Consider the following 24,859-nt stretch of genomic DNA (forward strand, 5'->3'; position numbering starts at 1 on the left):
TTTAAACTAAATAGGGGCCACAAAAAAGGGACGCCTGTGGCACCCAGGAGGAGTGAGGGACCCAGTAAAGTCAATAACAGGTATGAAAGTACCGTGCTGGTAGAAACGTCAGGGCGACGAGATGCCCTAAGACTTTTGATGAATACTGGAAGCGATATGTCATTAATAAAGGAAGGATGTGTCCCACAAGGAGTGTGGAAAAACCAAAAGGAGATCCTTGAGTTAAAACAAATTAATAGGGGTTTGACGCAAACCAAGGATAGAATACGAATTCTGATCAGAGGTTGGCAGCCAGATTTCCATGTGGTATAAAATGAATTTAACATGAAACAGGACAGAATTATAGGGAAAGACATATTGAGGGATAGTGTCTTGAATTACAAGGAAAGGTATGCTGTAGTAGCTGGGAAAAGATGCCCGAGACGTGCATAAGAAACGATGATCGTGAAACTTGAACCAGGGGCCGAAAAGATTGGTAACAATAGAGGTGGACAAAGATACGGCAGAAGGCCTTATCAAAAAGCAAAATGTTAAACCAGGAATGTACTTAACGGCATGTCTAACAAGATCTAAAGGTTATATCACTCTTGTTAGTATGTTAAACACAACAGATAGGGAATGGAGTTTGAGAAGCTCCGTTATCAGACTGATGGACTTAGTGAATGAGTCGCCGGCCGCAGTACACAAAGTTGAAGGGTCTATCCTCTCAGAAAGCAGTGGTCAGGTTTGAGACCAGCCAGTGAGTAAGAAGGTTCAGAATAATAACACCCAGGTTGTTCAGTTGTGATCCCAAAGAGTATGAGAACAGTTACGGCTGGACCATTTAACACCCCAGGATCGTGAAAAGATGTACGCGATCTGTATGGCCCATGAAGATATGCTTCATTTAGAAGGGGATAATTTGGCACATACTGATGTATTGCAACATGCTATTCTGACACCAGTAAACCAACCACCAATTAATCTTAGATCTGCCCTGGCCTATGCTGACAACTTGGTCTTAATGGCAGATTGTGCCGAAAGCCTGCAGTGTAATATCTTGGAACTTGAAAATAGGTGCAATGAGTATGGTATGAAAATTAGCCTCTCGAATACTAAATTGATATTACATGTAATAAATATCATTTTTGGTCCGTATTGATGATATTTGATTGAAATAATAACAGTAAGTTATTTATTAGACCACCTAATCAATACAAAGTCTAGTCTTGGATGATTTACATAAATTTGTTAACTAATAGTGGTACATGTTTCGCCTTCCCTGAAGGCATCATCAGCCATAGTCTTAACCTTAAATTAAAAATAAGCGTCTAAATAACATGTAATAATGAAATGAATTTTAAAATCTTGAGGAGATTTGAAGTAAAATAATATTAAAAATAACAATGATGGTTTAAAAAATACAATGTGATGAGATATAATAGTGGAAGTATTAACAAAATTAACATTAGAAGGCTGCTAAAATAAGTGCAATGGATAAAACAACAGATTGTTATACAACAAGTACTGTAGTAAGATTGCATAAAAATAAAGTCTATATTCTGGCGGTTATAATTAGACGATGGCGAAAAATCGTATATAATCAAAGTAAAGAAGAGAGAATAAAATTCAAAGGTTGGTCGAGAGATCCAAAGTTAATCATAATCTTGAAGATAAAAGACGAAAGTCAGAGGCATATGGTGAAGTTGTAGAACACGTTGAGGATATGAAGTTATAGAATAGAAGTTGAAGAACAGTTTCAAATAGGATCTCTATGGACCATCTCAAAATTTGAAGTAATGCTCAAATGTTGCGAGTTGTGAGTTTGCAGATATTCTAGTTGAAAAGGCATATAATAGTGGAATCTGTAAAAGGAAGCAAGAAACGTAGAGTTAATTACGGTATGTGAAAAGATATTTGAAAATATTGAAGTAGAATCGTGTGCACTTACCATTTGATGGTGACAAAGATAGCTTGTAACGTTATGAGCTAGAAGTATTTGCAACAGTAGACTTCTTGCTACGTGTGTTATAGCTGAAGGTTTGTGTTGGAGGGGGATCTGTTTGCGTTGACGTAACTATTGGCTTGTTTGTAGTATTTGGAGGGGGGCTGCTATTGGTGGGAGGGAAGGAAGAGAGTGTATTACTGCGCGTGTTGTATCGGTGTAAGGCCATTGGAGAGAGCGATGTTACGTGGGTGTGTCTTTGGGTTTATTGGTTGTATTTGAATTAGTGGTACTATCGGTGGGGGGAAGGGAGGGGGATATATTAGCTGTAGAGGAGGTGGGAACGCTAATTGATGTGAGGTTGAAGATTTTTAAGAATATGTTGGTGAGGGGAGTTGATTCTCGTAATAAAATAAGGATCTGTTCATACAAGGGGCTTTTTTTATCATTAGTGTCATTTAGGTTCTTATCTTTATTAAAATGTTGGTCGAGGAAAATAAATAAGTTTTCATATTCTGTCATGAATTTACTTTTATTGACTCTTTTTAGGGTATGGAGGTCTTGTTCTATTGTGGTGAATTTATGCCCTGTGTCCCTCATGTGGTTGGCCATTGCGGAGAATTTGTTGTGTCTTTGGGCATTGTAATGCTCAGCGTATCTGGTGGAGAAGCTGTGGCCAGTTTGGCCAGCATAAGAAAAATTACATGTAGAGCATTTCAATCTGTATATTCCTGATCCAGAGTAACTATTGTCTGTGATGTTAATAGAGTTGTGATTGAAGAATAAATTACGATTAGTGTTTTTTGTTGTGTAGGCTATTTTTATTTCGTGCTTCATTAATGAATTGGTTATCGGATAAATACTACGGTTAGTGAACATGAATAACATAAACGGACTCAGTCTTTGGCATCGCTATGTTGACGATACCATAGCTATCATTGATAAACAAATCAACAACAGCAATAACATACTATAATTTCTCAACAACTTAGATAATAATATTAAATTCACTAAAGAAGATGAGTTCAATAACTCTTTGAACTCCTTAAACATCAAAATCACACGAGCATTGAACAAATTCGACTTCCAAATATACAGAAAACCCACCTTTTCTCCAACAACCATAAAAAATTATTCTTTACATCCCAACTCACATAAAAAAGCCACTTATCACAGTTTAATATATAGAGCATTAAGGATCCCTATGTCCTCTATTAATTTAAAGAAAGAATTACTATTCATTAAGGAAATAGCTAAATTCAATGGATTTAACACGAGTATGATTGATAAAATCATTAATAAAACCAAACTGAAACTAGCTACAAATTTCACTCCATTGAAACCCGTCAAACCAAAATACGCTAAATTCACGTTTCTGAATTTGTTCAATCGGCATTTGACCAACTTTATCTCGTGCTCACATGCGATATGAAACTCTTCTGTCTGCGTATATAATGCTCGAATGCTCGTGTTTTCTGCAAGCTTCTTTGCGCTACTGTATATAAATCTGCCGAACGATTTAGGTTAAAACATGTTATCAGTTTCTATTCCACTGTGTATAACTGGATTTCCCCTTTATCCTCAAAATATATCCCTTGTGTGTTTTCATACTGGATGACTTTAAAGTCCCTGTGTCCACTTTGACTCACCGTCCACTGAGTTATCAGCGCAACGGTCATTGCGCGTGGCATCTCACGGAACATGTTTTGGCTTTACTCGTCTGCCTTCCAAGAAAAAATAACTACCGTCACTATCTTATCAAGTTCGCTCAAACAACATTGTCTTACGCTATGGCCTTCAACAAGTTCTCTAATTACCGCTCTATTTACCAGCTTGCCTCCCCAAGCCGAAATGGTGTTCTCATTGTTACCTACTAAATTCCTGGGTTATCTTATCTCATTCATTTGTTCTCCTGAGAGCCCTGATCCCCTAGGTCTGCAATATTCAAATGCCACCTTGATGATGTACTCCTGCTTCATCAGCCTTGGAATCACCCATTTCAGTGAAGTTTCATTCCTCTTGGCTGCTCTCAGCATATTGCTAGAGCTACTACTAGCATGTTACAAAAATTACTCTCTGCTGCTTGGCATCTTCGCCATTATTCCTCTCATTTGCATCTTAGGCATGCTATGAGCTTCGCCTGTTGATGGTAACTGCTATGACTATTATGACAATGAAGATAGTAATAGTGGTCAGAGGACATCTCCCTGCTACGACAGACTGAATTACGCAGAGGACTAAGAGAGACCAAGACATAGATATAAGGATACCTAGATATAATTTAAGACTTACAGTAAGGAATGTACAGGATAGATATTGAAGATATTGAAGATTTTAAGGGGGATAATTGTCGTAATACGACATCCTAACTGTTTATTATGTTTAATATATTTTAATATTTTATTAAATACTAGATTATCTTTTATTACAAGGTACTAGAATCATTCCGTATTGACAGTTTTCATTTTACAAAGGAAAACTTAAATGTATCCTCCTAAAACAATACAAAACATAATTCCGTCATTTCACTGAAGATGGCTCAAACGAGTCGAAACATGTTTGAATGTTATTGCTCCATCTAATAATGGAATTAGAGGGGCTGCCTGGCCGAGGCAGTAAAGGCGTGCTTGGTTCACCCGGAAGGACGTGGGTTCGATTCCCCGTCAGGAAGTCGAAAAATTTAAGAAACGAGATTTCCACTTCCAGAGGTGCACATGGCCCTTAGGTTCACTCAGCCTACACCAAAAATGAGTACCAGGTTAATTCCTGGGGGCAAAGGTGGCCGGGCGTAGAGCTAACCACTTCACCCCTCCAGAGATGACTTTGCTTTGCTTTGCTTTGCTTTGCTTTGCTTTGCTTTGCTTTGCTTTGCTTTGCTAATAATGGATTTATGTTTTGTATTGAGTTAGGAGGATACATTCATTTTCACCTTTGTAAAGATTATCTTTTATTAAGTATTCCCTGTAAATATGTATTATAAATTTGTATAACCTCAAATACATATTGTGTATAAGTTTACCCTCAAAATCTATATAGTCGAAAGCTGTAGAAAAATCTAATGTTGGTATATTAGGTGTGTTCTGCTATAACATGGTACACATGAAGGGTTCTGGGACCTTACTGTAAGGTTTATTTGTCCAGATAGATGTAGAGACATTAGGAATGTTGGAGAGATTTCCATGTGAATTGGTAAACAGTAAATGAAAGTTTGAGCTGGGTCTATTACTGGAGTACTCCATTTGACTAGCTGGTCGACCGATGTTTTGAGGGTGTTCCATTTAGAATGTTGTAAAAACCCTTCCAGATATCGGTAATTCTAGACGGTTGATCGAGCAGTGTATATATATATGTATATATCGAGCTGTCAGTCAGTGAAGGAGTGAAAGTTGGACTCAGAATGACTGTTGGGCTCCAAGGTGGAGGCAGTTCAAGAGAGTGTGTGTTATAGTGAGCGAGTCAGTGTTGTTGATATCTGAACTTGTCAAAATCGACTTCAGGGTACTCCGCTATTAAGTGTTGTAGTGTCAATAAGGTAGTTTACACAAGGAAGTGAACGTGTTCTTGTGTGATATTTATTTACGTCAAATAAAACATAGGGAGCGATAATCTTTAAAATATTGATTTAAAAAATCTACGTTACCAAAGATACTTTAGTGTATGTGTTAAAAACACCGCTAACTAATAGAGTGAGATATACTTTGTACCAATGTATTCCCTTTCCCACTCTAATGAAAAGTTATCCCAGTCATTTTGTATATATCCAGGAGGATAAGAATTTTATATTGATTGTGATTGATCAAGGAAAACAAACTTGTGTATAATTAAATGATAAGCAGCTACAAGAATGTAAAGTGATACATAAAATGCATAGATTGTGTAACTTTACAAAGGAAATTTAATTTGTCCCACTATTCAATACATACACTTCTCCATCTTTAGAAGGAGTGATATTAATCATACAAGTTTCAACTCGTTTGAGTCATCTTCATTGAAAAAAACGTTAAACATTTTTACATAATTGATGCTAAAAGAATATGTTGAAAATGAAATGTCGTATGGCTTTTAGTGCCGGGATATCCCAGGACGGGTTCGGCTCGCCAGGTACAGGTCTTTCTGTTTGACTCCCGTAGGCGACCTGCGCGTCGTGATGAGGATGAAAATGATGATGAAGACAACGCATACACCCAGCCCCCGTGCCGTTGGAATTAACCATTTAAGGTTAAAATCCCCGACCCGGCCGGGAATCGAACCCGGGACCCTCTGAACCAAAGGCCAGTACGATGACCGTTCAGCCAACGAGTCGGACAAGAATATGTTAAATCATAATGAAGAAGAGAGTGAAAATAAATGAGACATGATGTAATTAAATCAATAAGTAATTATGGCGAGGTTGTGGACGTTTTAGTCTAGACGTGCAGTGTGCTAAAATTTAAAACGACACTCTATCTTCGTTGAGTGACAATCACAAATAGTCAAGAGGGCAGTGAAAAATTGAGAAACTATGAGAATAAAACAAATGCCAGGTAAAATGTATGTGACTCATAGTTGAAACCGCCAATGAAGTTCAAATCTGTAATGGAAAAAATGTGTGTGTATGAGAAACTTGGGCTAATAAGTAAAGAATAAGTGTGAAGAAAACTTTCAACTTACTTATTAAATAGTTGCCCCCTCTAATGGCCTGACCTTCTTGATATAGCGGTCCCGCATTGCAGTTTTTGTATTTCGTATTCCGTGGAGGCTACTTGGAGCCACTGGCAGTGCCAATACACTATGATGATATATTTATATCATACTTGTGTCAACATAAAATAGAATCCATTATAAAATGGCATACATTTACCATGAGTATTTTTGAATTTTAATTGAAATATACATTTTTTCACTCTTTCGGTCAAGATTATACATTGTTACACTTCACCTGCTTGTTTCTGATATGCAAAATTGTGGTGTGTTCCACTTTTTTTTTAGGTCCTATTGTTGATCAGTGGTATAGTTTCAGACTACGGATCCCAAGATTGCAACTGGGCAGAGGCAATCAGATTTTTGAAGGGCGGAAAAAAGTACATTTGGTACTCTGTCGTACGATGTCGGAATGCAAAAGAGATCTCTGGTGGCAAATTTGGTGTTTACTTGACAGAACTAATCACCTCATTAAATAGCCCAATAGAGATCTGTGTCTCTGCCATCTGGTAAGAGTAAAATAGAACATTGAAATTGACATGCAGGCAGCCTGTATGGCTTCAAATCAAAATGCCTGCGCATGGTAGTGGAGGTTATATACTTTTTCTTAACTAACAAATTCGGAATTGCTAGGTTTCTTCTTCTTCGTCTTATTATTATTATTATTATTATTATTATTATTATTATTATTATTATTATTATTATTATTATTATTATTATTATTATTCATTTCCTGTTGCTGATCTTGTGGGTCAGATTGTATATCAAGGACCTCCACAGTTGTCTGCCTCTCCACTGCTCCCTTCCTTCCTCCAATATTTCTTCTATCCTGGCTCAGCCCGGTGGTATTTGAAGGTGCTCAAATACATCAGCCTCGTGTCTGTAGTTTTACTGGCACGTAAAAGAACTCATGCGGGACTAAATTCCGGCACCTCGGCGTCTCCGAAACCGAAAAAGTAGTTAGCGGGACATAAAGCAAACATTATTATTAATATTTCTTCTACTTTTACTCCTTTCTTCTCTATACTCTCCTTCCTTGTATCCATCCACCTCTTTCTGTGCCTTGCCCATCTTCTTTATATTATTTTTGCTAGCTATTATGAATGTGAAATTTTCAGTTCTCTAGTACTGTAGTATCATGGAATGTTACATTTGCTGAGATTTTGTATTTGTACTCATTCTCTTGAATAATTTTTTTATGTCACCCTTGTTTTAATAAGCTTAAATTTTTTTTTTCCAGACATGTTCTGTGGATATTTTCTCCCTGGGTTGTGTGTTTTACTACGTCCTGTCAAATGGCAAACATCCATTTGGTGATTCTTTGAGGAGACAAGCGAATATTCTTAGTGGAGAGAGTTGGTAAGAGCTTACTTTTATTATTATGATTCAAGCGAGAAATAGAAAATTATGCATATTCAGTAGAAGGATGTTATTGTATGAAATATTTTTTGTAGCTTCTATTTGCTTTGATTATATTGCTTTTTATTAACTGTATTGGCCACATTGGACCACTCGAGTCACTCCACGTTCACCTTTCTCTTTGAAGGTTGTACTGTTTGGTTCTTGTGAGCTGCCCAGTACTTTTTCATTTGTTCTGATCGTAATTTTCTCAGTTAGTCTGAAATCACTATAGCTCTTCTATGTAATTTCTGCTAAAAATTTGTGAGTTTTAATTGTATTTTTGTTCTCTGCATCTGCTATTTTGAGTCCAACTGCTTTTAGATCTTGCTGAATTTCTAGATCTTTAGTCCTGCTGTCTTCTTTCCAAGATTTCTCATCACTAGTTGTAAAATCTGGTTTCCTGGCAGTTGAAAGATGTGAAGGAAATAATATATTCTTCTCTTCTTCATTGTGCTGGTGATTGAGTCAATATCTTGATAGACAGTTTCATTAGATTCCTTCAACCTGGTATTTTTTATTTTTGCAAATTCTGATGATATTTCTTTCAGTTTTGAGGAGTTAATCAGTTCTTTCATTTTTTAAATTTGGAACAGTCTTTCACAAGCATAAGTGGCTTCCGGGAGAGTTACAGTTTTATAGTATTAGTTCTTAGTGTCTATTGAAAGGCATTTCTTATTATATGTTGACCAGGTTAAAAATTGGACTGTTTTCATTTTGTTAGTTCTATTTATCCATGTTTCTTTCTTGTGCAAGTTGTGTGTGATGATTTCTCCAAGATATTTAAATAGTAGAACTACAATAAAACTAGGTTAAGAAGTTCCTGCGTAATAAGTTTTCCAGTTGATGAACTTCATCATTAAGTATCCGAATTGGCGCTATCTAATTAAAACCAAAAACCTTCCACCTTGCAGTGCATTAATTATGTTGCCAAAGAATGACACTTCTTTATAAGGACATGTTTCCTCATGTAATATGAGACATCTTCAACTTATTAATACATAAAAATGACAAGAGACACATTCATTAAAACACATACTGTATAATGAATTGATAAAAAGAGTGTGTTATACGCCATGATCTCCTCCTCCTCCTTTGTGAGAGAAAACCACTAAGTCTGTATATTACACCATTTTCATTGGCAGGTGATTAAAAGTCTATAAAAACAACATTAGGCCGTGTACTGTATGTATTTTCTATCTTGAAAGGTAAAGCAAGGGAAATTACTCTTGATTATAACCTGCAGGCCTCCGTGGCTCAGACGGCAGCGTGTCGGCCTCTCACCGCTGGATACTTTGGTTCAAATCCCGGTCACTCCATGTGAGATTTGTGCTGGACAAAGCGGAGGTGGGACAGGTTTTTCTCCGGGTACTCCGGTTTTCCCTGTCATCTTTCATTCCAGCAACACACTCCATTCTCATTTCATAGCATTTATCAGTCATTAATAAATCACTTTGGGAGTGGCGACCCCATCGTACTGATAGCATATATCTGCTTCATTCATTGCATCCCTGAACCGGTCAATGACTGGAAAACAGGTTGTAGGTTTTCATTTTTCATTATAACCTGCAGCTCTAAACTGAATTTCTAGATCTTGTATCTCCGGTGTATTCAATGTTATGGGAGTCTAAAAAGAAAGAAAGAAAGAAAGAAAGAAAGAAAGAAAGAAAGAAAGAAAGAAAGAAAGAAAGACTTAATTTTTTTCTCATGAAGAAAAAGAAAACAACCATTGCACATAGCATGCTTTTTTAAAGACATTTTATCGTTCATTATATTTGTTTTAATTAATGTGTCTCTTGACATTTTTTTATGTGTTATTAAGCTGAAGATGTCTCATGTTAAGAGATGAAACGTCCTTGTAAACAAGTTTAATTTTTTGGTAACATAATGCTGTAAAACGTTGTTAATTCAAAGTCATTGGGACTCAAAAATCGGACTTCAAATTACGTGATTTAGAATGAACCGCCAATTCGCAATTCAGAAGTGCCAACCATTGCTGCGTTACAAAATATTCTAAGGCCCGTTACTGCATGCAGTTACCCTTGATTCACAGTTTAAACCTTCCAAAATATATCCAAGTAGGTGCATTTACAGTATTCAAATAATACACTTGGATAACTCGCTGACCAACATAACCTCACGCAACGAAAGAAAAAAAAACATGATTCAAAGACGAGGAGAAATCTATGCTGGCTCCCATGTGCAAGTACTTTATTCATTGGATTACTGTACTGTATGCATTTTAGATGCCTTGTACTTACACAGAAAGTACCCAATGCCCTTAAAACATCATGGCTAATCAAACTTTCCTATGACTCTATCCTTGTACGATTTGCCGCCATGGCACTGCTCTCGTACTTCAGATATGTAAACACTTGTCGCGTCGCAAAGTATTCTAAGACCCATTAATGCATGCAATCAACTCGATTCACAGTTTAAACATTTCAAATGCCATGGAAAAAAACTATTTACGAAAAGTATCCAACAAGGTGCATTTACAATGTTCAAATAATGTACTTGGATAAATCGCTGACAAACATAACCTCACGTAACGAAAGAAAAAGAAATCACACAATTGAAAGACCAGGATAAATTATGCTGGTTCCCCTGTGCAAATGCATTATTTTTTGGATTACAGTACTGTTTGCATTTTTAGATCCATTGTACTTCCACGGAAAGTGCCCGACGCCCTTGAAACATTGTGGCTTATCGAACTTTCCTCTGACGAGGGGATAAAGTTTCTCGCTTCTGTGTGCATTGCAACTTTGCAACACATAACAATGACCCCCGCCCTTGTACGATTCTCCGGCTGGCACTTTCTCCTTTAAAACCATAAGACCGTTTGGGCTCGTCATTAAAAGAAAACAATGCACTTTCATTGGCAATGACAATATTGTTCGGTGCCTACAAATTGATTATATGAGCCACGCTTTTTCGTCAACTGTCAGCATCGCCAGTGTTCGCGGATTCTGTCTTTCCGCACACTGCCTGCTGCGTGATATTACAGCGTTCCTTAAAACGTTGAATACAAAAGAATTCAGATTTCATTCAACTTAGCACAATTATCAAGCACACTGTAGACCCACTGAAGTGAATGTAAGTGTGGAAAGCTACCCCTCCGCGTCCGGAACATGCGTTTTATCATGACACGGATAAATTTTGAATTTAAATTACTCTGTAACATACTACTGTTTAACATGTTAAGGCAGTTCGAATTAAAAGTCTGAATTTCAGTAATGGGGCCGACATTGTACTTCGAATTAAAAATTATCCGTATTTCGAATTAAACAATTTAAATAGCATGCAAAACCATATCTCATGTTTCCAGGAACAAGAGCTTCTTTACATTTATTTTTCCCATTTTAAATGTTCGGTCTAAAACGTTTTCCTTGTTAAACAGTTCAGAGTTTAGAGGCCCCTTGTGATATAAAACGTCCACACAATGCAGCTTATGATTAAAATCTCCCATCCCCATGCAAGTTGCACTCTGTGTTCAACCCTCTGGATGCTTGCGGTGGATCTTTGACGTCATCAAGCCAGTCTGTGCTTGCCAAGGCAACGTGATGTCATGCTGTGACGACACAACACCAGCTCTTTCACCCACTCACAGATGATGTGATGCCTCATTCGATACAATATTTTGATATCAATACTCAAGTCACAAAATATTTTGATACTTTGATAATAACACTTGATATTAGCAGTACTGCTTAAAGAGCATCAAACATTGAGATCAGGAAAGAGCAGTAACAAATTAACGATGAATAAAACCTTTATAACTCTTTTATTATATGCTAATGCATCATGTACCAAAACTGCAGTATCAAATAACAAGTGTAATACTGATACCGGTAGTATAGTGATGTTCACACCAAGAAAAATATGCACCGCTTTCTCTCTTCCACCGTACGCCACGTGTTACCATAAAACTGAATATTCTTTTTATTTCTACCTAAGCATTTATTCTCATCCTGCTCATATCAAATCACGTTATTAGAACAGAATGAGAATTATGAGACATGAAATAAAATTCTTGCGGGGAAAGGAAATGTTTACGTTTACATGTGTGCTGAAGACAGTGTTGCTACTGCCACTGTGCCCTTCTCACACACATGTAATATCCCCGAAACTTTTCCACGGACTCATTTCTGTAACAAACTTCAAACCTGCTTTTCTTTTCCTTATAACCTCTAGCATGAAAATGATTAAAATGGGAAACTAAACTTAATAGGCCTAACGATTTGATCATGCGGTACAGTATTTGTGAAACAGCCAGCAATTACACCCGTTGCCATGACAACCAGAAGGAATGCAGGAATGATATGGGTTCAAAGATTTGATGTATAGACAAAGACACACACAAAATGCTGTCAGTTGTGTACACTTATTCATTTACAACTTATTTTCACATTATACACACATAACCTAATCAACTGCAATCATAAACTGTGATACAGTTCAATACAGAACATTATGAAATTTTTATCTTTAATACCAATATGTTAGGTACCAAATAGGTTTGTGATTAGTAGCAAAAGAGTATGATGCCAGCTTTTACAGTGCCTGTGATTGGTACGACTATATGAGCGACACTATGAGATGAGTGACACCATGGTTCTGGCTTGCCTATGTTTAGTACCCACTATATGAGGAACACCACGGGATAGCGCAAGTCCCTGTGGTTAGTACACTTACGTGATGAACACCATAGGTTTGCATTGCCTGTAAATGGCGCACTATGTGCAAAGCACCATAGGTCTGTATTACAAGTGCAAATTTCATCACCTATGAGTAGTACCATACTGTGTGGAATACAGCGAGTCTACACTACTTTTGATTAGTACCGCAACATGACAAATACCATGGTTCTACTTTCCTAGCGATAAGTACCATTATGAGGGGCTGATGACTTGGATTTTGGACCCCTTTAGACTAAAAGCATCATGAATTCATTATTATGCTATAGAATAATATAAAGAAGATGGGCAAGGCACAGAAAGAGGTGGATGGATACAAGGAAGGAGAGTATAGAGAAGAAAGGAGTAAAAGTAGAAGAAATGTTAATAATAATGTTTGCTTTATGTCCCGCTAACTACTTTTTCGGATTCTTCTGGATTTTAGGATTAAAAAATGATTTAATAAATTAGAACAATTGTGTAGAAGTCAGACAAGTCACTTACATGAAGTAAGATGCTAGCTCCAGAAGATCAGCGCAACATACGCAATCTCTGGCACTGTGCTTCTAAATGCTGACGAAACTCAGTGAATAGCTTAATGATCAAGTCTGCAAATGCCTCCAGTCGCAAAAATATATAATACAATTTAATATAATTGAAGTATATATCAATGTTAATAGGATCTTGTAGATTATATATAGATGCAGAACAGTTGACAACTGTTATGTCTTATTCTCCATAGTCAATTTGAAAAGAGCCATCGGCTGTCCCATCGCAGGACAACAATAAGTTCTATCCTATACTACGGTAATAACGTACACTGTAACTGCTTGTTAGAGTGATATCCCGTTCTAAATGAATGCCACAAAAGTCTGATAGGGTAGCTACTGCAATACCGGTCAAAATGACCGCCCGGTAAAAGTAGGTATATGACCTCATAGCGCTAACTAGAAAGGAGTTACGGGTTTTTGAAGCTATGTGCCGAAAAGTACACTAAATATCGTTAAAAGCCACGGAAGGGTTTGCATGTTCTAACCGTATAACGAGAATGATAGAGAAAACAAAACTGAAAACGGTCATTTTGACCGCTGCGGTAAACCTAGTGTTAAGCGGAGACTGCATGCCATTTCCCCAATTAAGCAGTTGCCAGGTAGAAAGTGACGACCTCTTTATGCACTGGGGGGCCCGATACACGGTATCGGGTGTATCATGAATGCAATTTCGGTATCTTATTGCATGTTTGTTTTGTTGCATTCTGACCAAGTACTGTATCATGTAACATAGATTCATCACTTCCATGTTGAAACTTCACTTGAAAGATGCATGTGCAGTGCACAATACAGTCGCTTTAAAGCAGCAATATGGAGCAAATTCACCTTAGATGGGTTTTTTTCTATGAAGCTGTTCTTAAACCGCACATTCTATAAGAAATTAATGAAAAATGGGAGAAATAAAAGCAGCATGAAACTAGTAATTCTCAAAAGCATGACAATTAATGTTATTTGTTTCAAAGTGACTTGATATAGCTCGGCAATGATGGCAACTGTTTTGATAATATTAACTTCTCACTTAAGCTGTAAGTAGTAGTTATTAATCCGCCACTGATGCGAACTGTATCGCACAAGAGGATTTGGCCTGTTTTACGGGGAGGGTACCCTTCCTGCCGCTAACTCCTCTGTGGATGGATGTATTCACTATTGTGTGTATCTGTGGTGATTAGCTGTGATGTATAAATTGTAGAAAATTAACTGCACAAATTAATTATTTGTTTTTTTTCTGACTTAATAGGCTGCCAGACTGGATTTTGTCTCTTCAACCATAAAGATAATGATATTAGCTAACATTCTCTTGGAACAGGCAGATCACCCAGCTTTCAAGGAATGGACGAAGAAGAATGATGTAGGCGGTGGAGATCTTCCAGGAAGTAATGTTCTTCGTAGGGAATATTTGCCTCTCTTGACAAAATTGAGGAAGGAAGAGGTTGTTATAGCCGTACAGAACATACAAGTTGCTGTCAAGTATGATGAAACAACTGACAAGATGGGCAGGGCAATTTTCGGTCTTCTTCTTCTTCTTCTTCTTCTTCTTCTTCTTCTTCTTCTTCTTCTTCTTCTTCTTCTTCTTCTTCTTCTTCTTCTTCTTCTTCTTCTTCTTCTTCTTCTTCTTCTTCTTCTTCTTCTTCTTCATGGGCCCTCCCAAATATTAGTTCCTAATTAGCATCGATCTTTTGCTACCATGTTTTTCTTCATTCCCACTTAGACATACCTGCTCCCCTCACAAAGCTGCAAGTTGTTCTTATTGGGTCTTCTTGAATTTTTTCTTTCTCTTCACCTGGTAGTCTTAGAGTGGAGTGTCTGATTCTACCCAGTGCCTCAGATTCAAAAAGTGTGTGTTCTGCTGACTCCTCTGCTTCATTGCATTTCCTACATATATTGCCTCTTATTACTCCAATTCTATGTAGGTGTTTTTACAGATGCAGTGTCCTGTCAACAGTCCTACTACATATTTTCTTTATTCAGTTTCAACAGTTCTTTAGTATGCTTCTTGTTTGGTCCTTTTATCAGTTCCTCTGCAAGCTTGCATCCTGGAGTATTTTTCCAGTTCTCCATTTGTTTCTTTTGTACCCATTTTCCTCTGTAGTATCGGGCTTGTCCGTAGGAAATCCATCATACAGGTTCTTGGCCTACAAAATGTGTTTCTGCCCCTTTCCTGGCCTGTTTATCTGCTTTTCATTTCCTTCTATACCTGCATGCCCTGGTACCCATATTATTTTGACAATGTTGTACTTTGAGAGCTTCAGGAGAAGTGAATGGCAATACCAGACAATTCTGGATATTATCTGGACTGCCTCTAGTGCGTTAATGGCCGCTTGGCTGTCCGTAAAAATGAAAATGTTCTTGTTCCAATAGTTCATTTTCAAGTTTTCTTCAAGACATATTGTGGTAGCTATCATTTCAGCTTGAAAGACTGTAGTGTGTCTGCCCAAGCTCATCTGGATTGATCTCTCCGGTCTTTCCCCATTGATCCCTCCTCCTGTGCCATCCATAGTCTTTGAGCCATCAGTCCACCACACTATATATTCTTTTTCAGTATTCCATTTGTTGATATCCCAGTCTTCTTTTTTATTATCTGGGTCTAAAACGGTTTTTCAAAGTTGTACTTTATATGGTCAGAAGGCATATGTAGAACTTCCTCTGTTATTACTCTGTTAATTTTACTGTGTTCTAGATTGGGTCTTTATGCATTCCAGCACTCTGATTGTGCAAATCTATATGAACTCATTCTAGCCTGTCCTTTTATGAAATTGCATAGTGATGGGAGGTCTAGTAAAGTATTCAAGGCTTCTGTCGGCGCAGTTCTCATAACTCCAGTTATGGCTATGCGTGCCATTCTCTGTAGGCTATCCAATCTACTACTGACTTTTCCTTGGCTTACTTTCTGCCACCAGATGATTCGGCACAGGCCATCAACGGTCTAAAGATCATTGTATATATCACCATTACCAATGATGGTCTTAGGCCCCATGTCTCCCCGACGGCTCTTTTACATGCATACAGCAAGTTCTTGGCCCGGATTATGTTCCTTTCTATATGTGGATTCCAGATTAGATTTTTATCTAACACTACACCTAGGTGCAGTGCCTGTTCTTCCATATATATATCTTGCCCAAGGAGCTTCAGTGATCTCTTTCCCTCTAATTTTCTCTTTCTTGTAAAAGGGACCAAAGTTATCTTGTTCAGGTTGACTGATAGTTGTTCTTCCCAACACCAGTTCTCTGCAAGGTTAAGTGATCTTTGCTTGAGGTCCTGGACAACACTCATCACTTTACCTCATACCACAATCACTAGGTCATCTGCGTATCCTTGTGTATAAAAACCTTGTTCGTTGAGCATGGCTATGATTTTGTTCACCACGAGGTTCCACAGCAGAGGAGAAAGAACTCCTCATTGAGCACAGACTCGGGTGGCCCTAACCGTCAACGTTTCTTCAAACAGGGTTGCTTTTATCTTCCTTCCGTCTAACATGGATTTAATCCATTTGACAACTTGCTCTTTTCCAGTGCTTTGATCATAGAGTCATACGTTGTATTGCTGAAGGTTCCTTCTATATCTAGAAATGCTGCCAGTGCAATTTCTATATATTCTAGGTTTTCCCCTAGTTTACAAACCAACTGGTGGAGTGCTACTTCAGTGGATCTACCAGGTCTATACGCAAACGATTTTCATGTAACGTTGAGTTCAGTTGCACCATTCTTCTGATATATTTATCCAGAATTTTCTCCATTGCTTTCAGCAAGGAGGTTAAACATAATGGTCTATATGCTTTGGCTTTGGCATAATTTGCCCTTCCAGGCTTAGGTATGAATACTGCTTTAGCTTTAGACCATGATTTCGGCACGTACCCTAAAGATAGACTAGCTCTGAAAAGGTCTGTCAGGGCATTGACGAGTATCTCCCATCCTTCCTGTAGGAGTATCGAAAGTATCTCATCTGGCCCCGGAGCCTTTATAGGATGAAACGTGTCGATTGCCCATTTTACATGGTTATGTTTTATTATTCTGTTGACACAGTTCCCGTCTGCTCTTCGAACTCCGGTCTCTGTTCCAACTGTTTCTTCTTCTGTCATCTCCTCAGCCTCAGGAATGTGACACGCCTTTAGTATCTCCAGTGTGTCCCTCCCCGCCTGAGTAGAGGACCCATCTGGTTTCACCAGTGCCCCCACTTGATTTACATGGGTTGATTTCAGAACCTTCTGGAGCCTTGCTGTTTCAGTGTGCGTTTCCACTTTCTCACAGAACAGTCTCGAAGATTTTTTTTTTGCTTTCCATACCTATAGTTTATACTCAGTGAGTTTCTTATGATATACGTCCCACATACCATTTCTAGATGATATTCTCTACAACATCCTAACCTCTTTTATCATTTTCGCTAGTTTGATGTTCCACCACCTTACCTTTTGGTGTTTTTCTTTTTTCTTTGAGAGGACAGTTTTCATGGTACGAGTCTATAATGGCCTCTTCTAATAATTCCACTGCCTCATTCAATTCTTTCTGTCCTCTCATGTTAGTTGGAATTTTTTGTACAACCTTCCCTAGAACTTCTCTGTATCTTTCCCAGTTAGTTCTTTTTGGGTCTTTGTGCATCTCAATCCCACATAGTTTCGCATCTATTGCAAATTGGATGTGCTGGTCGTCTACCAATGATGGTTCCTCCAGCACCTTCCAGTCTTTAATAAAGTATGCAATATGCATAGTGCTTAGTGTAATGTCTATTACCTCCCTACGAATTTTATTTATAAATGTAGGCTTGTTTCCTAGGTTTAGTATCGTCAACTCAGTTCCAATAATAAACTCTAATAAAGACTCACCTCTTGCATTGCAGTTCGTGCTGCCCCATGTCGTGCGGTATGAATTTGCATCTGCTCCAAGGACTAGGTGTTCGCCTTTCCTCTTTGCGTTGCAAATTAGGTTCTCAACTTCTTTTGATGGGAGCTGTTCTGCTGCCTACAGTGGAGCCTTTCACATTACAGGACCAGTACGTGCTGGCAGTCACTTCGTTGGAGGCAGTGAATGGACGGACATGTGCTCGAACAATCACAGAGGCACTGTGGAACACAAAAGTGAACTTTGACCAAAGTTGTGGCCTTAGTAACTGACTCGGCCAAATACATGACCTTGTGTTTTGCTGGGTTGTCACTCCTCTTGCCGGACGACTCTCTTCATATTCAATGCTGGGCACATAAGGTCAATCTGGTTGGTGTTATGTTGAAAGAATGTCTGTCGGTATCTGAACCAATCAGTTGTTTCCATTAAGCAAACATTTCTACATGCCGACAGTTCCTGCAGGAGAAAGAATCGGGGGCTGGGATGTTTACAATTTGATTTGCCACAAAGTGGAATTCCTAGCTGGAAGCAGTTGAGTGGCTAGCAGAACTGGGCCATTCTTTTTGTTTTTTCCAATCCAAAGATGGAAAAGAATCATTCACCACTGCATCTTCACATCTGCAGAATATAACGGAATAGAAGTTACAAGTGCTTTATGTGCAAGCTCTTTTTTTTAAATCTGTAGTATCGGTGATGAAACCCCTACTGCTCAGAGTGGAGACAAATTCAAAACCAATTGCTGCAGAAGTGTATCCCAAACTTCAGAATTTGAAGAAGCATTTGCAAGTAGTTGCTGCAGGAATTTTCAGCAACAGGGTCCAGGAAGAGCTGGATATCCTGAGAGGTAATCTTAGGGGCAGAGTGATGAGGAAATAAAGGACGTCAAGCATACATAGTTCGACAACCTGATGTTGGTGGACCCTGCCCGTGCATTTTTGGATCCAGTGTCTGAGCCTTCTACAGGCAGAATGTGTTGTCACAGTCTGCAGCAGCAGACAAACTGACGGCCCTATTCAATAAATACCATCACTGAAGGGTATTCCCATTGATGAAGGAGTACTCATGAATGGGGATGTTCAGGATATTCTGAAGAGGAATGCGGAAATATTGGTGGGAGACGCTCTTCAGGCAATGCGTGAGGATCATCAGCACTTTGTTGACGGTGCATTAAGGGCACTGTAGGTTCCAGTGTCAAACTTAATGCCTTCCCTAATATATCGTAATTTGTAGCAAAAAAAAAATAATTGCAGGCTGTCATATATCGCACTAGGTCTTACCTGTGTTTTAGGAGCATATACCTCTGCCATCTCTTGGTGAATTTTAGAGTTAACAACTGGAACTCTTAGCATAGAGTAATTAGGAAAGATTGCTATGCATCATAATTAACAAACAATAAAGAAGAGTGCAATTGATCCACCTTTTTTCAATACAAAGCATGCTGCTCATAACCATTGTTATTATCTATTAATGGTATGTAGATTGTATTTTAACATGTGTATAGCTTTGTTTACTTGCCCAATTTTGGCTGATGATGACGTCCGAGATGTTGCAGTCACTACTAGGTTTACATATTTTCATCCTATTGTCAACGTTCTACGGCGGAACAACAGTTTACATCAGATTTTTAGATAATAACATTCAAAACTCGTCCCATGGTTAACAACGCCACACTTAAGACTTTGATGATGATTATGATGATGACGATACTTGTTGTTTAAAGGGGTCTAACATCTAAGTCATTGGCCCCTAATGGTACGAAATGAGACGAAATGGAATGACAATTTAAAAGTCCAAAATCCTCCACTGACCAGAATTAAAAACGTGAGGATGAAAAAGGAATGGACGGATATGAATTTAAAACAATCAGCGGATCCAAAAGGCAAGGTCTCACATTCACAGAAACTTAAGAGAGGTAACTTAAGAGAGAAAGTGACGGGAAATAATAGTATTGCTGACCAATACAATTAATGTGTCACCACTGCACATCAGGCGACAGGTAACTGACCTGAGATTCCTCCACGGGATCTTAAATGGGCATTACCGCTCGGAACATCTTGTCTCACTCTTCTGTTCCTTCCTGCTCCACCAGAATCAAAGACCTTCTCCACATTGCCCACTCTCAGCACTCAATACTTCAACGATCTTTCCTAATCCGCCTCCCAGCTCTCTTTAATACTATTAATAGGAGACAGGAGCTTGATATAGCATCAAATAAAAGCATATTCAATAGGGGTGTAAATATCTCTTAAGGATAAGTTGATGTGAAATGGTTATACCACCATCTTGACCCATGATGACTTGGCTATGAGCATGGACATTCTCATGGTTTTTGATTTGGACAGTTGTTATTAGTCGGCTGTGTACCTGATCTTGTTATCTTTTGTTATGTTTGTGTAGCACCTTGGCGGTCATACTCATAATAATAATAATAATAATAATAATAATAATAATGAAAATAGAAATATATGGAATAAAAACAAAATTAACACCATGTACGAGATGCGAAAACTTTAACTTACAGGTCTAACAAAAGACGACTATGGAAAGATGTGGAAGGTGAAAGGAACCCTACTAGGGCATGAGAACGTATCTCATTATGGGGAAAGAAAGGCACCACTCGGTTACCCTCGGACTCAAATATATTAACAAATAATACAAGTAAAATAAAGGAACAGAACAAGATCAAATTAATGAGAAAAATATACAAGCTACATAGTAGGTTGAGAAATAAGAAAATAGAAATGTTGATGAACATGAGATACATCTTAATAACCTTCAAATAAAAATAAAATGTTAACGGAATTCAGAAAACCATAATTGGTGAATATGAAAGTCTAGGTTGAAACTCCGGCACGCAAAATTACAAATTACATTACCACGGAAAGTTACTTAAATAAAACAAAGGCCGAAACACCAAAATGAATAGTGCTTAACGTGAGGTCAGTGTCCACATGGTGGATCAGACCCGAGGCTTGTCCGCTCACTAAGTAGCTCAAAAGCAAAAGATGAGCTCAGAAACCAGAAATCATGCAATCACAAGTAGACCAATGAGGACACTGCATTTCCCCAGACCTCCGTATTCACCAATTAAAAACCTCAATATACTGACCAGTCAATATACATCTCATTACATCAGCAAGGTTCTGGATGTTTCGATTGCAACACAGAAATTTCCTTTTTAAAAATTTATACATGGCAGTACAAGCTACCTCAAAAGTTTATGTCCTTCAAGCATTAAAACATGAGATTACACAATACAAATACAAAATTTCTTCACAGTTTCAATTATCAAAATGTTACACAGTTTTTTTTTCTTTTAAAATGCTATTTGTTCGGGGCATATACCAAGAAAGATCTTTTGCCCCTACTTGCACCACATGTTAGGAGCCTGCGTGTATTTGGAAATTGCGGAAGTGTAAAGTGTTGAATGTGAGGAAAGGAACGTTAAGGATGACACAAACACCTAGTTCCCAGGTCAGGGATATTAATAATTTACAACTAAAATCCCCTGACCCGGCCGGAACTCAAACCCAGGGCTGCCGGGTGACAGGCAGATGCATTGCCCCCTACACCGCGGGGCCAGACATGTTATACAGTTAATAGATTTTCAATTTTAAACTGTCCATGGGTATTTGTTTTCTACAATACATTCAAAATAATATTGTAAACAGCATAGTAAAGATTAAGTTGGATGTCCATCTTATACGCATAATTTCTTCAGGTTCCATAAATAATTTATAGAGTTCACATTTCCAAAATTAAATAACACTGTCCATGACATACAGAAAATCAAATGATAATAATAATAATAATCATTTTATATTGCACAAAACAAAATTCCAAAAGTTCTTCTTTTAGTCTTCACCCAAAACGATAATTTTAAATATTACACTCAATCAATTTTTCAAGGCAAGACAAGATGAACAGATTTTACAAAACCAAATAAAGATGATGGCTTTTGTCCTTCCCTGTTTAAATTTAGGTAGCATTCTGCCCCTCCTTAACTTCGAGCATAGCTCAAAAATTAAAACTTTTACATATGAAATTAATTGGGTGGGGGGGTTATGGAGCACATAACAGCACTGGTATCTTGCCCTCGTTCTTGATAGGAATGTCCATTACTGGTTGAAGTGTCCCAACTTCTGGTATCGCTGACCTCATGCAGCTGCTGACTACGGCCGATCGCCAACAACTCCATACACCATCAGTCCAACCATGTCAATAAGGAAACTTCATCTCAGCTCACCTGTATAGCGAACTGACTAGGAACAACCAGTGAAGTGTGGCGTAGTATAGCACAACAGCCGCCACCAGGAACACATGGCCACTCCATTCCATGTCGGATAGTGACCCCGTAGTTCAATGTGCTCTTCAAACAGGCACGGTAGATTGCACCTCGGATGGATGTATTCTACCATCCCTACCCACAGGGGATGGAAATTTTCGAGAGAAAGCCATCGTCTAGCACTTGAGAAGAACTTGAAGAAACTAGAGTTCGAGGATGGTTTTTTCTTCTTTTTTTTTTTCTTCACTTAATCAAATATTGAATTTGAGACACCTAACTGGTGTCTCCACCAATCCCATGGGGAGGTCCTTCTCCCCTCCCTACACACACACACACACTCTCTCTCTCTCTCTCTCTCTCTCTCTCTCTCTCTCTCTCTCTCTCTCTATGACTTTGGGACACCTCAGACTCCAAGGCAAGCGCTATTTAAAATTTCAAAGGGAAGGAGGATGGATCAAAAATAAAAATTTACCGGAGTTTACCCTAGACCCACAAATTACAATTTAAGACCAAGATGTTACATACCCCAGAATTCAAGAAGAACATTTAACAGAAAGAAAATTTTTTTCAAAAGAACACTGTTAATGAGGATATGGCACAAATACCTTACGATTCACCTAATATCTTTACACAGAATTAACTACCAAACAATTAAGCACAGCAGTTATAATGGGTCAGCACAAAAGAGAAAACATCCTCCAGGTAATAATTAACCCAAAACTAGACCTTCATCAACTGAAGTACTACACCCACACAACTTTACTCTTAGGGCACATAAATATACCATCTATATCTTCCTCAAAATTTTACTTTAAATTGATTTACCGTGTGCATTCTTTACTACCCAACATTTAAAAAAGAAATAGGAGGTGAAATTTAGAATTTTGCAAGGGAATTCAAAACAAGAAGATAGTTACATTTATTACGTTAGCTTGCAACCTTGCTCACATTATCCTATGAAATGAGGTTAGTAAGTCACTATCCCATTACCATGCCATGTACACATTACTTTAACATTTTAACACTGATAAAACTCACATTACTTATCACATGTCACACCAGTAAAATTAAAACGCAATTAAGGCCAAAAATACAGAATTAAAAATCATATAAAATTTACCGATAAACAGAATATCCAAATGAAAAATGAACAGTTCAAAAGTGCATATACAGAAATCCAACTCACTGATATATATAAAAAATACCGGGCGAGTTGGCCGTGCGCGTAGAGGCGCGCGGCTGTGAGCTTGCATCCGGGAGATAGTAGGTTCGAATCCCACTATCGGCAGCCCTGAAAATGGTTTTCCGTGGTTTCCCATTTTCACACCAGGCAAATGCTGGGGCTGTACCTTAATTAAGGCCACGGCCGCTTCCTTCCAACTCTTAGGCCTTTCCTATCCCATCGTCGCCATAAGACCTATCTGTGTCGGCGCGACGTAAAGCCCCTAGCAAATAAAAAGGCACATGTAACACCTTCATACCAGGAAATATCAGATAACAGCATGACTCACCAAGATTACCGGGCCTATCTGTCCTCCAACACATGACAGTACAAGTACACACACGAAACACCAGAGTGGTGACCTCTAAATCAAGCAGTACGAACCAAGGAAAAAGGCACAACATGACCTCAATACTACTGATACCATCAAACAACAGTACAAGAAAATACACATAAACACACCAGTGTGATAACCCCTAAATCAAGCAGTACCACCAAACGAAAAGGGCAAAATATGACCTTGGTACTCTTGATTCCATCACACGACAAGAGACTATATTAGAACCAGTATCATACTCCCAGGAGAGGAACGGCCTCTCAGCACCTTAAGTCCTAAGCCTCAATACATACAGATGCCTTCCCAAGGCACCCAAGACAAACACAAATGACATCCACCATATTTACAAATATGGATGGACAGATATAACAATGCTACCAAATTTAGAAACCTTACTTAGCTCACCAGAAGAAACCAAAGATCAGGATTTTAGAATTGGAGGAGGAGGATAAAAGAATGGCATTCCAAGATTGTATAAAAAGGAAGTTGCCTAACACAGAAATGCAAAGTAGAGAAGAAGAGTGGGACAATTTGAGACAGACATTTGTGGAAGCAGCAATTGAGGTATGCAGGATAACAAAAGCAAAGGTTAGGAAAGGAGACACGGTGATGGACAGACAAAATGAAAAAAGAAATAAAAGAAAGGAATGGATAAGGAAAAGCAAAAAACATATCGGAGGGATGAGAATAAGATAGAAAGGTTACATGTGGAGTACACAAGATTGAAACTACAAGTAAAGAGGTGTATCAAGGTAGGAAAGGAGAAATGTTGGGGAGAGTTTACTAACTAAATTGAGCAAGATAGTTGAGGAAATCAGAAACTATTACACAGAGTATTAAAATCGAAAAGAATAAATCAAGAAAAATCAAGGCATTAGAGAGAGAAGATGGATTCATAGTACATGACGAAAAGGGTCTTCAGAAGGTGGTGGCAAAGTATTTTGAAAAACTTTA

General features: G+C 38.2%; 1 protein-coding gene across 1 annotated transcript in view; it reads left to right on the forward strand.

Annotated features, from left to right (window-relative positions):
* The window catches only part of LOC136886360 (serine/threonine-protein kinase/endoribonuclease IRE1), a 387,729-nt gene that overhangs the window by 276,158 nt on the left and 86,712 nt on the right, over positions 1 to 24,859 (forward strand). The window contains exon 13 of the mRNA XM_068231041.1: positions 7,845 to 7,963. Within this exon, the coding sequence (XP_068087142.1) occupies positions 7,845 to 7,963 (119 nt within the window). The remainder of the gene's footprint in view (positions 1 to 7,844; positions 7,964 to 24,859) is intronic.

This window comes from Anabrus simplex, chromosome 1 (genome assembly GCF_040414725.1).
Source record: "Anabrus simplex isolate iqAnaSimp1 chromosome 1, ASM4041472v1, whole genome shotgun sequence".
In the NCBI taxonomy this organism is placed as follows: domain Eukaryota; kingdom Metazoa; phylum Arthropoda; class Insecta; order Orthoptera; family Tettigoniidae; genus Anabrus; species Anabrus simplex.